At 37.5% G+C, this 13,812-nt stretch overlaps 2 protein-coding genes across 5 annotated transcripts in view; one reads left to right on the forward strand and one right to left on the reverse strand.

Annotated features, from left to right (window-relative positions):
- LOC135173056 (peptidyl-alpha-hydroxyglycine alpha-amidating lyase 1-like) overlaps positions 1-13,812 on the reverse strand; it is a 122,137-nt gene that overhangs the window by 81,427 nt on the left and 26,898 nt on the right. The window lies entirely within an intron of this gene.
- The window catches only part of LOC135173041 (protein madd-4), an 85,898-nt gene that overhangs the window by 64,435 nt on the left and 7,651 nt on the right, over positions 1-13,812 (forward strand). For all 4 annotated transcript variants that reach the window (XM_064139621.1, XM_064139622.1, XM_064139623.1 and 1 more), the window contains 9 exons: positions 5,150-5,500; positions 7,949-8,090; positions 8,653-8,782; positions 10,265-10,367; positions 10,439-10,537; positions 12,631-12,772; positions 12,846-12,930; positions 13,008-13,393; positions 13,553-13,682. In XM_064139621.1, coding sequence (XP_063995691.1) covers positions 5,150-5,500; positions 7,949-8,090; positions 8,653-8,782; positions 10,265-10,367; positions 10,439-10,537; positions 12,631-12,772; positions 12,846-12,930; positions 13,008-13,393; positions 13,553-13,682 — 1,568 coding nt within the window. The remainder of the gene's footprint in view (positions 1-5,149; positions 5,501-7,948; positions 8,091-8,652; positions 8,783-10,264; positions 10,368-10,438; positions 10,538-12,630; positions 12,773-12,845; positions 12,931-13,007; positions 13,394-13,552; positions 13,683-13,812) is intronic.

The following is a 13,812-nucleotide window of genomic DNA, read 5'->3' on the forward strand; positions in this document are numbered from 1 at the left end:
CGAACCTATCGGGAAATATCCGATAATTTCGGAGCTCTTGTGGTATTATATGCGAAAATTTTCGAATTTCCCCTTCAATTATCTCAATAACATAACCCAGCGCAATTTCTAGTCAATATTTCGTGGTTGAAATAGACATCACAAAATTTCCATAGCCCTCTAATGAGCATTATCGATTACCCTCATGTTTATGGAGAAAAATACATATTTCAAAAGTATACTCAACGAATGAACATTTCCGAGAGTCATTGGGGGGATGAAATACTGTCAACTCCGGTTGCCAAAGTGTCGGGCCAACGTAGATATCACGTTTTTATTACGTGCATTCACCGCGGAAAAGTACAACGGGGCCAAACAACTTTTCAACCTCTGTACAGTTTACTGCTATTTCCACTGTCGTTTCAACATTATCGGGCGTTCGTTTATATTGAAACGAAAAACGTTATTAAACGGCGATTCGTGTCACTGGGCATCGATTCAACGTTGCGAGAATTTTCAATAAACCCAAACATTGGTAATTATTTTTTTCGCGTCTCGACGAGTTTGGCGTCATTTATTGCTGGGGTAGAACGGATCAGTTTATGATATTTTTTAAAATTTTTATTACTGTAGAAAAACTGCTGTCGGAAATTGTGACATTTTTTGTTCACTAATTTCAGCAATTTTTACTGGTTGAAATTCGTTTGTTCGCATGTCTGACTATTTGCCGTCGTAACCACTGGCCAGTGACACAGCTCGGGGATCGGCTCATTTGTATGACCAGTGGACGCCTTCAAAAGTACACTCATTAAACCATCGGTAGAAAAGCGACGCGTGGCGCACTCGTAAAGCTAGTTTGAGCAGACCCTATATGATCCTCATTACTATGCTAACGACAGCGAGTAATATCTGTCTTTCCTCGTTGAATTTTTATCTTTTTACAAGCTCTCAGTGTTTATTTTATTAGTGAGCGTCACTCGCATTTCTGTCGCATATTTGCAATTTTCCCGCTCCGGGAATAAAAAATTTATGAACCTTTTCTTTTTTTTTTCATGATGCGAAGCGGGGAATTGTATCTTCAGTACATCGTTGATTTTGATTTGTTTTTATTTTTAATGCTATTCGAACAAACGATGAGAGAATTTCAGCCAAGTTATTGATAAAAAAATTAGTGAACGAACATTAACTTTTTTTATGATTCTGTTTTTTCATTCTTTTAGAATATTTTTAGAAGAACAGGAGTACAGCTACTCGTCTTTTTGAAGTCACGGCTCAATTACAAGGGGTGGTGGAGACTTTTATTCGATAGAATATAGGGAAGAATAGTTTATGCTCTTTTAATGGCCTTCGACCTTAACCCCTGGACTCGTTGCCACAGGACTATAATCCCGAACGATTTCCCGGTGATTACATCGAATTTAGGTTAATTACATCGACGTGCCGATTTTCCAGGCGTTATGGCTCGCGTAAGAAGAGAATCGGTTCGTTACATCAGGAATTGACCCGTACACTGTACACTGATTTTCTCATTTTATACGACGGATGTCGGTGCTTCCTCACCCTTCGAGTGATGCTCCAACGAGCCCCGTCCTCCGTTCATCGTTATGAATGTCACCAAAAAGTTAATAAAAAAAAAAAACCAACGGGAAATTCTCGCATGAGTCGAGTTTATTTTTTGTGACTGCAATTGCAACGATATTTTTACATGCAATCCAATTAATAAATTAATTATTGACTGATGGATATTTTTAATTGGAACTGTAGAGTCCACTTGAAAATTATTCACGTTGAAAATTTTTCCTCCTGATTGACCGCTTCTGTTGTATTTCCAATTCAATTGGACTGATATCTGATGGAGGAATGAGGGAGACAGAAATTATTGGAGTTGAAAGAAAAATCAGCTCGTTAACAATATTAAAATCAATTTTGTAAATTAATGGGGCTTCGATGGAATTGCTGTGAGCCTTTAAAGTGCAGGAGAGTTCGTACACTCACGAATGGAAATGGATAATAGTAAAATGAGAGTCCCCCAGGCGAATGAAATGTACGAAATGAAAAATCGCTCTATTCATAAGCCATTTCACTTCCACCCGAGTCTATATCCTCTCCAGCCTCTTCCACGCAGTAAAGGGATCTCTATCTTCAGATACTCTACGAGATCCTTCCCCCAATCCAATCGAGGATCCATCTCATCCTCAATTTAATCCAAAACAACTCGGTGGGACAGAGTGAAATTTCAGGTTTTTTTTCACATTTTACGGATTTTTTTTTATTGTTGAAGATGAGGCGTAATTCTGCTGCATCGCTGCATTACATTTACGTAAACTTCGTCTCGTTTCTACCAATTTTTATTATCACATCCAATCATCGTATTTGCACGAATAATTTAAAGATGAATAGTTGCTCTAACAAAAAAATTTTTACTTGATCAGAATAAAAAAATTTAATTTATTTAATGTAGACTATTTCTCTAGTGGTACCATCAAACAATATTTACATTCCTAATATGCGCCTAATGATTCCATAATGAGCGCAAAACTTGGCCAAAACTTTTCGAGTATCTCCCAATCTCCTTCAATTTACACACGCTGACGTACAAATCACGCTCGTTAACCATTTCACTATGTAATTGCGCGCACGTTTCACACGAGTATACGCGCACACTATCAACTGGAGAATTCAAATAGGTTGGTATGGTTGGGGGGGGGGAGGGGACAAGGGGAATGGAAGAGCGACGCTATCCTCGGCATGTAGCACAATTGTGTGTGCCCACGACCAAGTTAATTTCATTACGCGCCACCCAAACTTGTCCCCATGCAACTCAACCGAACTATACTCTCTCGATAATGACAGCAAACAAACCCCGAGGATGACGTTATTTTCAATAGTAAATAGAACACATTGGGGAGTATCATGAATAACATCTGAATCCAACAATTCGGTGGGTCCAGTCCTACAAACTGTCGCGTTATTACCGGGTTATTAGCGTGTCCATGTTGAATTTTCGAATAGAAATTGAGAGCAAATACACTGGGGATTTTTCGTCATTTAGATGAGAGGGGATTGGATAAATCGAGAAATTCAATGAAGCAATACAGGATTATGCTGTTTACTGGGGATATGGATATATTGTAAATAGGTGGGATTGATATAATTGGAGGATCACTTGATGAGTGATTAAAGGTGGTGAAGCACTTCTATTGAGTCGAGGATTTATCAGAAGTTAATAAGGGAGTCATAGGGTGATTGAGTGCAATTAATTCATTGATATTTCAGATTGATCGAAAACTTTGAATTATTCATAATCCGCATGTGTGATGAAGCAATCCCACTCCCACCATCTCATATTTTCCATTCTATTTGGTGATTTATTCATGCGATAGTTTCATTAAGAAAATTAAACCCCCAAATTATATCGATAGAATGAAATTACCTCTGAATTCTTCAGTAAAATTTAATCGAGAATTTTCCGAATAAAATTGATGAATAATAGAATATTATTGATTAATCGCCATCATTCAGTCGACTAATGTGGTTTAATGAATCTATCGTCTAAAATGAATGTCTGTTCCAATTTATATTCAAGAATTAATGCGCTCCAATCGTCTGATCATTGCTATTCCATTTAATTGACGATTTATCGGATAATTCTATGAAACTGAAATAAATCGCCCGACTCATTACCACAAAATTCCCCAGACGTATTTTCCCGACTATTACAAACTCCTGAATATTTCACCCCATCACCCATCCGAATAATTCAACAGCTCCAGAAAATTCAATTGTTCTTAGAAAGTGTAAATACAGAAACCAAAGGAAAAGCCCATGCATACTCTCTTGTGCTTTATTCCCCTTCCCTCCTGGTACTGCACAAACTCAACGATTCACCTCAACTTCTTGATATAACTTGATGTTTCAACTTGGAGTTGAAAAGCGTTCAGCCATGATCCTGAGCCCGCAGGGCCAACTTCACTTGTACAAACCGTAGTCTCTGCGTACATTTATACTGTTACAATTATTATTAGGGCAATCGAACCGTATTTTCTCAAACCCCTCTAGTTATTTCACTAAAAAAATTGAATGTATTTTTACTCCTAGAATTTAAATGAATGGCAGAATCCAAATAACCATCAACTTTTTTTTCAATAGTGAACCAAAAATATCAAAGAACTAGATATCCAATGATAAATATTCCATTGAAATCCCTCTGAATTTGACGATGTTAAATTAAAAATTAAACCGTATAAATTCTAAATGTATTTATCCAGCAATAAAAGCTTCGAGTTTGAATTCTAAAAATAAAAATATTCCATTCACAGTCAAAGAAAAGCTATCCTCCCATTAAAAATTAATTTCCCCCATCCATCGCCAACCTAGATATTCTCGAGAGTCAAAATAGATATGCCATCATGGAAAATAAAATTTTCTTCTTGCATAATGATTGCTCTTACAATTGAGTACTTGTCTCTCCAGAATCTCCGATATTTCTGAGAATAAAATTCAGCCCAACGGGTAAAAATTTTAAATCCACGTGCCTGGCAAACTGCCACGCAATCTCAACTCCTTTGACATTTTTTCCTTATTTTTGATTCACAAGAAACCAGGAAAAAAAAAATGTGTAGAGATAGAACTACAGGGGGTAGCGTTATTTTTGAGAAGCGAGTCTACCTCTGCTGGAAGGACTAATCTATAAAAGTGCCAGTGATATAGGTCTGAACGTGCCCCGATTTTCTACTCTCAACTACCTGCTGTGTCCAGTATTTCTACACATGAAAAGAATTGCCCATGGATACAGTGGTCTGCAGATAGAGGAGTGGGAGTTTTAGGGGGATAAAGGGGGAGAGGACAATTACCACTGACCAAAGAAGAGTAATGGCTGGTGGAATCATCCGTCTCAAGCTCTCATAAACTACCAATGCGTTTTACATTCATCTTTTATCCCCACAATTGAATTTCACTGGGAGGAAAAATTAGTTCTTCTGATAAATCATATATTTGAAAGAAGTCTGTTGTCATATCGGGAGAATTAATTAATTAAATGATATCCATTTAATAATATTGAGGAGAAAATCTGTTTCACTGGATCAAATATTCTATCTCAAACCGTAATCATTCGACAGACTAAATTTGTCTTTTCAGTATTGATATAAAAAAAATTTCTGAATTACAGCCGTGTCAAGTACCGAGTGATTATCGTGCTGAGCAGTGCACCAATTTTGACAATGTACCATACGGTGGACAGTTGCTAAAGTGGTATCCCTACTACGATGAGTCAAAACCGTGCTCTTTGATCTGTCGTGGAGTACAGGTGGATAAAGTTACCTCGGAGGCATCGCCAAGGGAGGCATTTGACAAGTCCGAGGAAATTAGAAACAAAATTGATGGAACTGGCGGGGGATCGATTGAGCCTGGTGAACTGGAGTCTGATGAAACTTTCGTGGTGCAGTTGGCGGACAGAGTTGAGGATGGGACCAAGTGTGGGGATGAGAGTGTCGATGTTTGCATTGGAGGGAGCTGCATGGTAAGTGTAATATTTTCATCACCTAGTGATGAATTATGAAATTTTTTAAATATTCAAATACATTTCCAAGAGACTAGAATATCATCAAAATTTCCAATGATATCGAAAATAAACTAACAAAAAATCATTGGCAGTGCCAGGAATGGGGGCTGGTAGGTAGGTATGTCCTCGTGAATTCTGTCCTATCGTCATCCTCATAAATAATTTCAATAATAATAAATGTTGAATTAAAATTCCCACTCCAGTATCAGGTTTTATTCACTTCAATCACTCCGTTCCGACCACGTCAGCCAATCCACTGAAGAAATTATCATAAATCAAGTAAAACTCCAACAATATGTAATCAACGTTTTCCACTTTTCATGACGAGTGTCTGGGCAATTAAATTTCAAGCGGAGGTCGGTGAACGCTAACTAGCTTTGCATTATTTAATGGATGGGTTCCTCAGCTCTTCGGTACTGCTGAGTAAAAGAAGATTCTCACGTCTGCGAGAGAATACGAAAGTACTCAACCCCAAAAATTTCGACCCAATTTCCATCCACCCATGTATCTCTCTTAGATTTTACTTAATAATTACTACAGATGAATAGAAACCTTTCAAGCCCTTGCACTCTAGAATGACAGGTTCAATCAACGCTGAATTTGTCTCGTGAATCCCTTACCCCCGATGAGAAGATACAGTGAAGAGGCTCGTTTGAACTGCCTCACCCACATCCACATCTCTCACACTCACTTTCATCTTTACTGTTTCGTCATACCATCCCTTGTTTTCTTCTGTAAGCAACCAAGTGCATGAGTAACCCTCCCAATCCCATTTCCCGCCTTTCACACGTGCACGCGCACCGATGATAACTCGCGATACCTCTTGCTCTCCATACACTAGGCTTCCTTCATTCTCTCGTGTTACTTTTTTGTAAAAAAAAAAAAAAAAATGTTCTCATCCCACTACACGTCTCGAAGCTCTTTCGTTATTTCTCTCCTCAGTTCTTGTATACATCTGTGTTCTTCACCTTTTTCACTTTCAACCTGAAGAAAAGTCTGGAGTTATGAATGGAAGTATTTCTCTTTTCCATAAAAAAACAGTTTTATCAATGTTTTTGGTACTTTATGGTTGTAATTTTTTTTCAACTGATGAGAGAAATGTCAAAGGCTTTGTCAATTTGACAGCTCTTCAACGGTTTTCTGCCAAAACAACCTGCAAATCTGGAGTAAGTTTTATCACATAAAATCATCTGAATGCAATTTTACAGAAATAAATTCTCAAAGCGAAATCTCCTATTCAATTTTCCTCTTCATCGAGATAATTCGTCATCGCACATGTCCGGGAATAATTTATTAGAATTACAAATGAATTCCTTAAAAAGACTTATTCCCCTCTGAACCAACAGCTGCAAATTCAAACCCACTAGTTTGCGGATTTCAATTAATTCCAGAAACAAGTGATAACCGACTGGTGGGTAAAATTTTGAGGACAATTAATGCTTTACAGCGTTCTAAGCAATGTACCTGGGATTTCAGTGAATCCCAGAACATTTCACTGGGCTCTCTGGCCAGGGTCACAAGCTGCAGTATAAGTCGAAACCCAGTTGTGGGGTAAGATAAGGGGATGAATAATACAACCCACCAAGCCTCTGAGTCCTCCAAAGTTGCAGCCTGAATGACAAATCAGTCTTATGCTTCGTATGACGGGTTAACATGAAAATTTTAGTCGAGAAAGATGAAAAATCGATGGATTGGGGAATCATTTACGACTATATTTATCAAAAGTGGAATTATTCAAAGAGGAGAGATAATATTTGCACCCAAAATTTGAATATTACCGTGAAATAAATCGAGCAAATATTTCATTAATGTTTTATGCTGTATAAATCCTCTTTTTCAAGTGAAGAGATTTTCATAATATTTTGAAAATGATCCCGAAATAATCCCAGCGAACGTTGCATTAATATTTAATATTTTTTTTAATGACCCGACGCTGAATTGGGGGTTTTAAAATTGTTTCACGATAAATTCAACACACAGAAATATTCGTGTAAAGTTACATGTCTTTCGGTAATTCCTGGGGGATATGACATAATTTTTCTATCGCATCTCCCACATTGGGAAAGGAAATTAGTGACTCCTAACACTACTCCTAGAATTTATATTTTTTTTCAATTTTTCCTCAACATAATTTTTATTTGAATCACCAGTGAAAAATTACGATGCCGTCACACAAATTTTCCGGTTCAATTTCCTAGTCAGGGTGTGACCAATGAGTTACCTCCCTTTTAATAAATATTCTCCCTATGTAATGCTCATAATTTTTACTGATCATTTATCAGCGTATGAAAAATAATTGATAATTTAATTAAGTTTCCCATGTAATGGTCCATTTAATCAACGTCAACCTACGTTATGAAGGTAATTCAATTTTCCAGTAACACTTTTTGTCTCAATATATTGCAGAAAGTCGGATGTGACATGAGAGTAAACAGCGGCAAAACTAAGGACGCATGTGGTGTATGCGGTGGAAATGGTTCAAGCTGTCAGCCAAGATACTCCTGGAGTTTAGAATCAATATCAGCATGCTCCAAGTCCTGCGGAGGCGGTTAGTCTATTTACCCCTCCATTCCACCCTCTGGCTTGCTTTTATTATTATTATTAAAATGGAGCATCCGAATGCCTCGCAATCTGTTAAATGCAAAGTCCGGCCTGTCAATAACGCCCCTTTTATCCACCCACTTTTTATTTTTTTCTTCATCCTTTCTTTTTCACTGCTTCTTCCGACGATCCAATTAAATTAGCGGTGTATATAAAGCGTTTTGCCTTCCACCAGGACAAACTCAGTTTTCAATGATGAGGTCAAAGGTTGAGAGTACAGCATTTTACATGAATAGGTGGAAGAGAGCTTCGTAAATAGAGAATTTTTTTTTTGTTCTAAAGGTTCGGGGTAAAGATTTGTAGGAATGCTATTCCAACGTTTGACAATGTTTGAGAATTCCATTCATAAAAGTCATACGAATGGCAATGCAATTTGAATGATGCCTAAAAGCCCGAATTTTAAGTAAATTTATTTTTCAAAAATTCCTCAAATTAGCCTATCAAATAATTCAGCGAAATTTTTTTACCCATCTAACTCAATTTCCCCGAATATACCAAAACTATTAAAGGTTTCAAAATGGCAATGGCAATCTGCAAATCATCACCAGACGACAGTATAGTTGACGAGATCAATTGCAATACCGACCAACGACCAACGAAAATGTCAATGGCTTGTAACACCCACCCATGCACCACCAAGTAAGTACAAAAAACTTAATTCATTAAATTTTCCCACAAACTGAAACAACAGAAAATGAGAATAACATTTACCACCGCTTGTCAACCCAACGACTTTTATTATTTCACCTTCCTCTCTGTTGAACGCCCCTTACCCCCTTCCCTGTCCTTCTATCCCCCAACAATTCAACACCACCTAGAACAGTTTCCCTAAATCACAAAAGCAGAAAACTGCCAGCAGGCCGGTTTGTCCCAGAATGAAAAAAAAAAAAGTCTGAAATAAAGTGAGCGAATACATTTTACTGGAGTGAGGTGAATTTAGTAAAAGAAAATGAGAAAGATGTTGGTATGTAGTTCCCTCCACTGGTAACACCGCTTTTCATCCCTCTCTTCTACCCCTCCTACGGCCCACCACCCACTTGAACGGCCATTAGGGTGGCGAAAGGCCTGCGGCCGTTCTTTCTTGCATTCTCCAATTTCCCCCTCCCCCCCCCACTCCCTCTACCTTTTATTTATAAAACTTGTGGGAAGCAAAAATATAGAGACAAACGACACGCGATATCAGACTCGACTTTTCGTGTTTTTCTCGATGAAAGCAGTCTTTTGATCATCGTTCCTTGGCACTTGATAGAAAAAGCGCTTTCACCCTTTCTCTGTCTTCCCACCCACCGCCCCCCCCCCCTCTCTTGCCCACCAACTATTTGTGTATTTTTTTTTTCTTTGACGTTTTGTTTTGTGCCTGCGGTTAAATCGATCTCACCATCCGCGAGATAGTTTGAAATGAATTGAGGCCAGTGACAGATAGGCTATGAGGGAAGGGTGTGGAGAGGGGAGGGTGGTTATACGTATTGTTATCAAATTGCGTTGGCAATACGGTATTTCTATGCGTTGACGAGGCCTCTCGGAGTTTGCAGTGCAAACTGTTATGTGGAACAGTATACCAAGGCTATAGCATACGCACCACAAATCGTTAATAAATCAATGAGTATATTGTTGGGTGATAGAAAGGGGGTGAACATTACATTGTGCTAATTACTTGACCGTTGGATTTTGGATCAGTTTTAGTGTTATGTGGCCTGATAAAATACAGAATAAATAGAGCAGGGAAAATGAAACGATTTTTCAATATTTTCAAAGGGTTTTAGTGGACAAGGGACATTCGATAAAATAGTGACAGTTAATCAAGTTCGGAGCTGTCAATAAAATTTAGTAAATTTTGGAAATCTGTCAAGTCTTTACTTTTAGTTCTGAAGATCTTTTATAAAACCTATTGGGGATTATAAATGAGGTTCTATGAGGTTTGTCTGCTGGGGAAAAATTATGTGATATTTTTGTGCTTAATTCGGTGATAAACGTAAAAATTCAGTCACCGCTTCATATTTTGTCCCTATCTCCCCTAAAAAAATTTTCGGTATATCCTCATCGCGGATAACGTGAATAATTGTTCAATTTTTATTGATTATTTATCCCTGTATATATTAATGCTCTGACAATATTATTCAGATGGGTGACAGGCGATTGGACGAGATGCAGTACAACATGCGGAGGTGGATCACGAACTCGTGCTGTTTTTTGTACCGAGGAGAATGGAAATGAAACAACTAAGGTAAAAAATAAACAATTTATGCGCCTGTTGTGAAAGCACTTCAACTGAATCTGTTGTGGGAATTTTATCAGCTGCCAGATCATCGGTGCAACGCCAGTCATAAACCGCGTAATCAAGAGATGTGCAATACTATTTCGTGTCCTATGTGGGAGACCAATCAGTGGAGTGAGGTGAGTTTGTTTTTTTAATAAAAAATACAAAAAAAAAAACCTCCAACAGCCGATGAAATTCCCTACATTTCCCCTCTATTTGCCAATATTTCCCCCCCGTCCCTAACTGGGAGTAAAAAAAATTGAATTGCAAATTTTTCCACAACATTATTTTTGCCAGGGAATTGCGTGAAAGCAGTCGAAAGAATAAAGAGAATAGTGAAAATCATAAATACATACGACATCTTGGAATGATTTTTATTTACCCAACGACACTAGAAACATCATACGCTCGATTTAACGTCAAAGACGATGAGTACAGAGAATATTTCAAGAAATGAAATATGAAAAATGGCACAAGTGAAAATAAACATTTTAGAGAAGAAAATAAACGAAGTGGAAAATTCAAGCGACCACTGACGTCAAGAGCGATAATTATTTCTACAAATAGCCACACAGTTTATTGAGAGAAACAAGGCAACAGACGATAGAGTAATTAAATCATAAAATAGAGAAAATACTTGTTTAATTTTATAGACAAACGACCCAGAAGCATTTTATCAATAATTGAGAATGCATGCAGTCCATTCACTTTTCCAATAATTTCCATTAGATTAAAATTCTAAATTTGCGAAAATCGTTCTTGTAGAGAATAATTGCACTAGAGAAACTAATATCATAGATGAGAATAGAATTTTTTTACATTCCACACTAAATATCATGTCACCATAAATGCATAAGCCCAATAACCCCGAGGATGTGTGCGCTGAAAACTTTCGAATGGAACACTTGAAAGGAGAAAAACGAAAATATCCAGAAAAATGGTTTTACACCCTCCGACCAGCCCAAAGTGGTGGCATGCCTTATTCATGGGGTTTATTCCTTAATACACGACACCATTGGCATTTTATGTATCCAATCTTTTGGACAACAAAGTAGAGCCATTAAACATCAGGTGTCAACATTTCGAGAGGAGTGAAAACAAATTGGGGAGACTTTGGTGGCAAAAAAAAAATTGTAATTTTTTTTTTTTCAGGGTGAACGAGTAATGTATGCTAAATAAAAACATGATAAAAGGGATTTGATTTACGGGTATGCATCAGTCTTGGGTGGGCTCACAGTGGAGTACCTCGAGAAAAAGTAGAGGGCACGTTCCACTCAATAATGATTTCAAGAATGGAAGATGGTGGATGAATAAAAACGGAAGATAGAAATTGATAGATTTACGTCTATTGTGTATGGGGGCAAGCAAATATAGGGGGTAAAAGCACGTAGTGTTGCGGGAGGACGTATTGGATAACAGTGAATAAGAGCTTTTCCATTTTTCCACCGCATCATCTTCCATTTTCTGGTGGATAAGTCGGCAAATACAAGGGAGAATTTCATTGTGGCTTGTCGAGAGTATTGATTAATATTTATCTACGTTCTCTCGTTATTTCTGTGATTACAGTTGAGAAAAAAAAAATCTAAGAAGAAATTCTATGATTAATCCTAATCGCTGAACGGTTGAATAGTCGAAAAAGAAAATGCTATTGTGAGAGAGAAATATCGATGAAATTTTAATGTTTTCCATTGAATCAAAATGAGAGCAGTTATTTGAAATTTTTTGGTAGAGATGTAGTGGATAACAGGGAATAAAAAAAATTGGTGGGTCGTTCAGGATATTGAATAATATTTATCTGAGTTCTCCCACTATTTCTGTGATTACGGAATACAGTCTGGCATTTCGATTTTTATTGATTGATTGTCCGGAGGAAGAAATAATTTTTAAAAGTATTTTCAAACCCTATGAATTTTAACTACCCATATTTTATAGGAGGAAATAGTAACAACTTCATGATTGAAAATATTGTTTGAAACTCATTGGCATATTGTTTACGTAATATAGTCAACATAATCACTAATATAATTGAACAAGTCATGAGGCGAATATTAGAAAAATATTGAAAGAATAGAATGATCAATGAAAAAATTTTAATGACCTCTTCAATTTTATAACTCTACTGTGAATTGCACCCCTCAGGTATTTACGACCTCTCTCATCAAATTTTCACGACTTCCCTTGGGTCAAATTCATTAGATTGAATCTAATAAACCACCACTGTTAATTCCAGTGTTCAGCGACCTGTGGTAGTGGTGTAAGAACGCGAAGGATTGAGTGTAGAGATGGAAACGGTAGATTGTCCAACGATTGCGATCCAGGGGAGCGTCCACGTGAAGAGCAGGAGTGCAAGAACAGTGTTGATTGTTCTGCATGTGAGTTTTCAAGTTTATTGTGGGTTGGAAAATTTTAATTATCTGAAAATGACTGTTTTTTTGGGGATTACAGATTCGGGAGAAATGGCACAGGAGCCCTATGCAGCCCCGCCTTTGCCAGAGAAATTAATTGATCAACCAGTGCCCTCTGAATCTACGTAAGGGATTGAAACTAATATACGAGATGTGAGGTAAAACGGATATCATTTCATTTAAACTGTTCTTGTATTTCTAGATTTATTGCGGACGAATGGTCGCCATGTTCGGCCACCTGTGGCGAGGGTATTCGTCATCGTCAGGTCCACTGCAAAATTTTCCTCGATTTTAGTCGAACAATAGCTAAACTACCGGACAACCAGTGTGCTGGTCCAAAACCCCCTGAAACAGAGAGGTGTATGCTACGAGCTTGTCCACCACTGGACAATAGTCTTTCTTACAGAATTGATACTGTAGGAGACAGTGGATACGAAGAATCCAATTTGATGGATTCCTATAGATCCTCAGGAGGGAGTGGAAGTGACTATGAGAGCACTGTTAAAGTTGCACCTGGAAACTCGGGACAGACAACCTATTCATGGAAGGAAGGTGGATACAGTGCCTGCACAGCATCTTGTTTGGGAGGTACATTACAAAAAATTTCAATTAAAAAAAATGGAAGGTGAAAAATTTATATATTGAAAAATATATCGATAGATCACTAAGAAGAGATATCAAGGCAATTTCAGTTTATAATTTTGTGCCGAATTTTAATAAAATAGATTATTTTTTTCTATCAACTAGGAGTCCAGGATTTGATAATAAACTGCGTACGCGATGATACGGGAAAAACTGTGATTCCCCTTCTCTGCACTAAGGAAACAAAGCCAGAGTCACGCATTCGTACATGCAACGATCACGCCTGTACCCCCAGGTAAATCACCCACAAATCACTCCTCATTAATATTTTATTTCCCTCATTCATATGAATCATGTTTGTTTGTCGTCATGTTGGCTCATTTCTGGTTGAATATATTCTGGACTACGGCAAATCAATTTGGGTC

The sequence above is a fragment of the Diachasmimorpha longicaudata genome, chromosome 2 (assembly GCF_034640455.1).
Source record: "Diachasmimorpha longicaudata isolate KC_UGA_2023 chromosome 2, iyDiaLong2, whole genome shotgun sequence".
NCBI classification, from domain to species: Eukaryota; Metazoa; Arthropoda; class Insecta; order Hymenoptera; family Braconidae; genus Diachasmimorpha; species Diachasmimorpha longicaudata.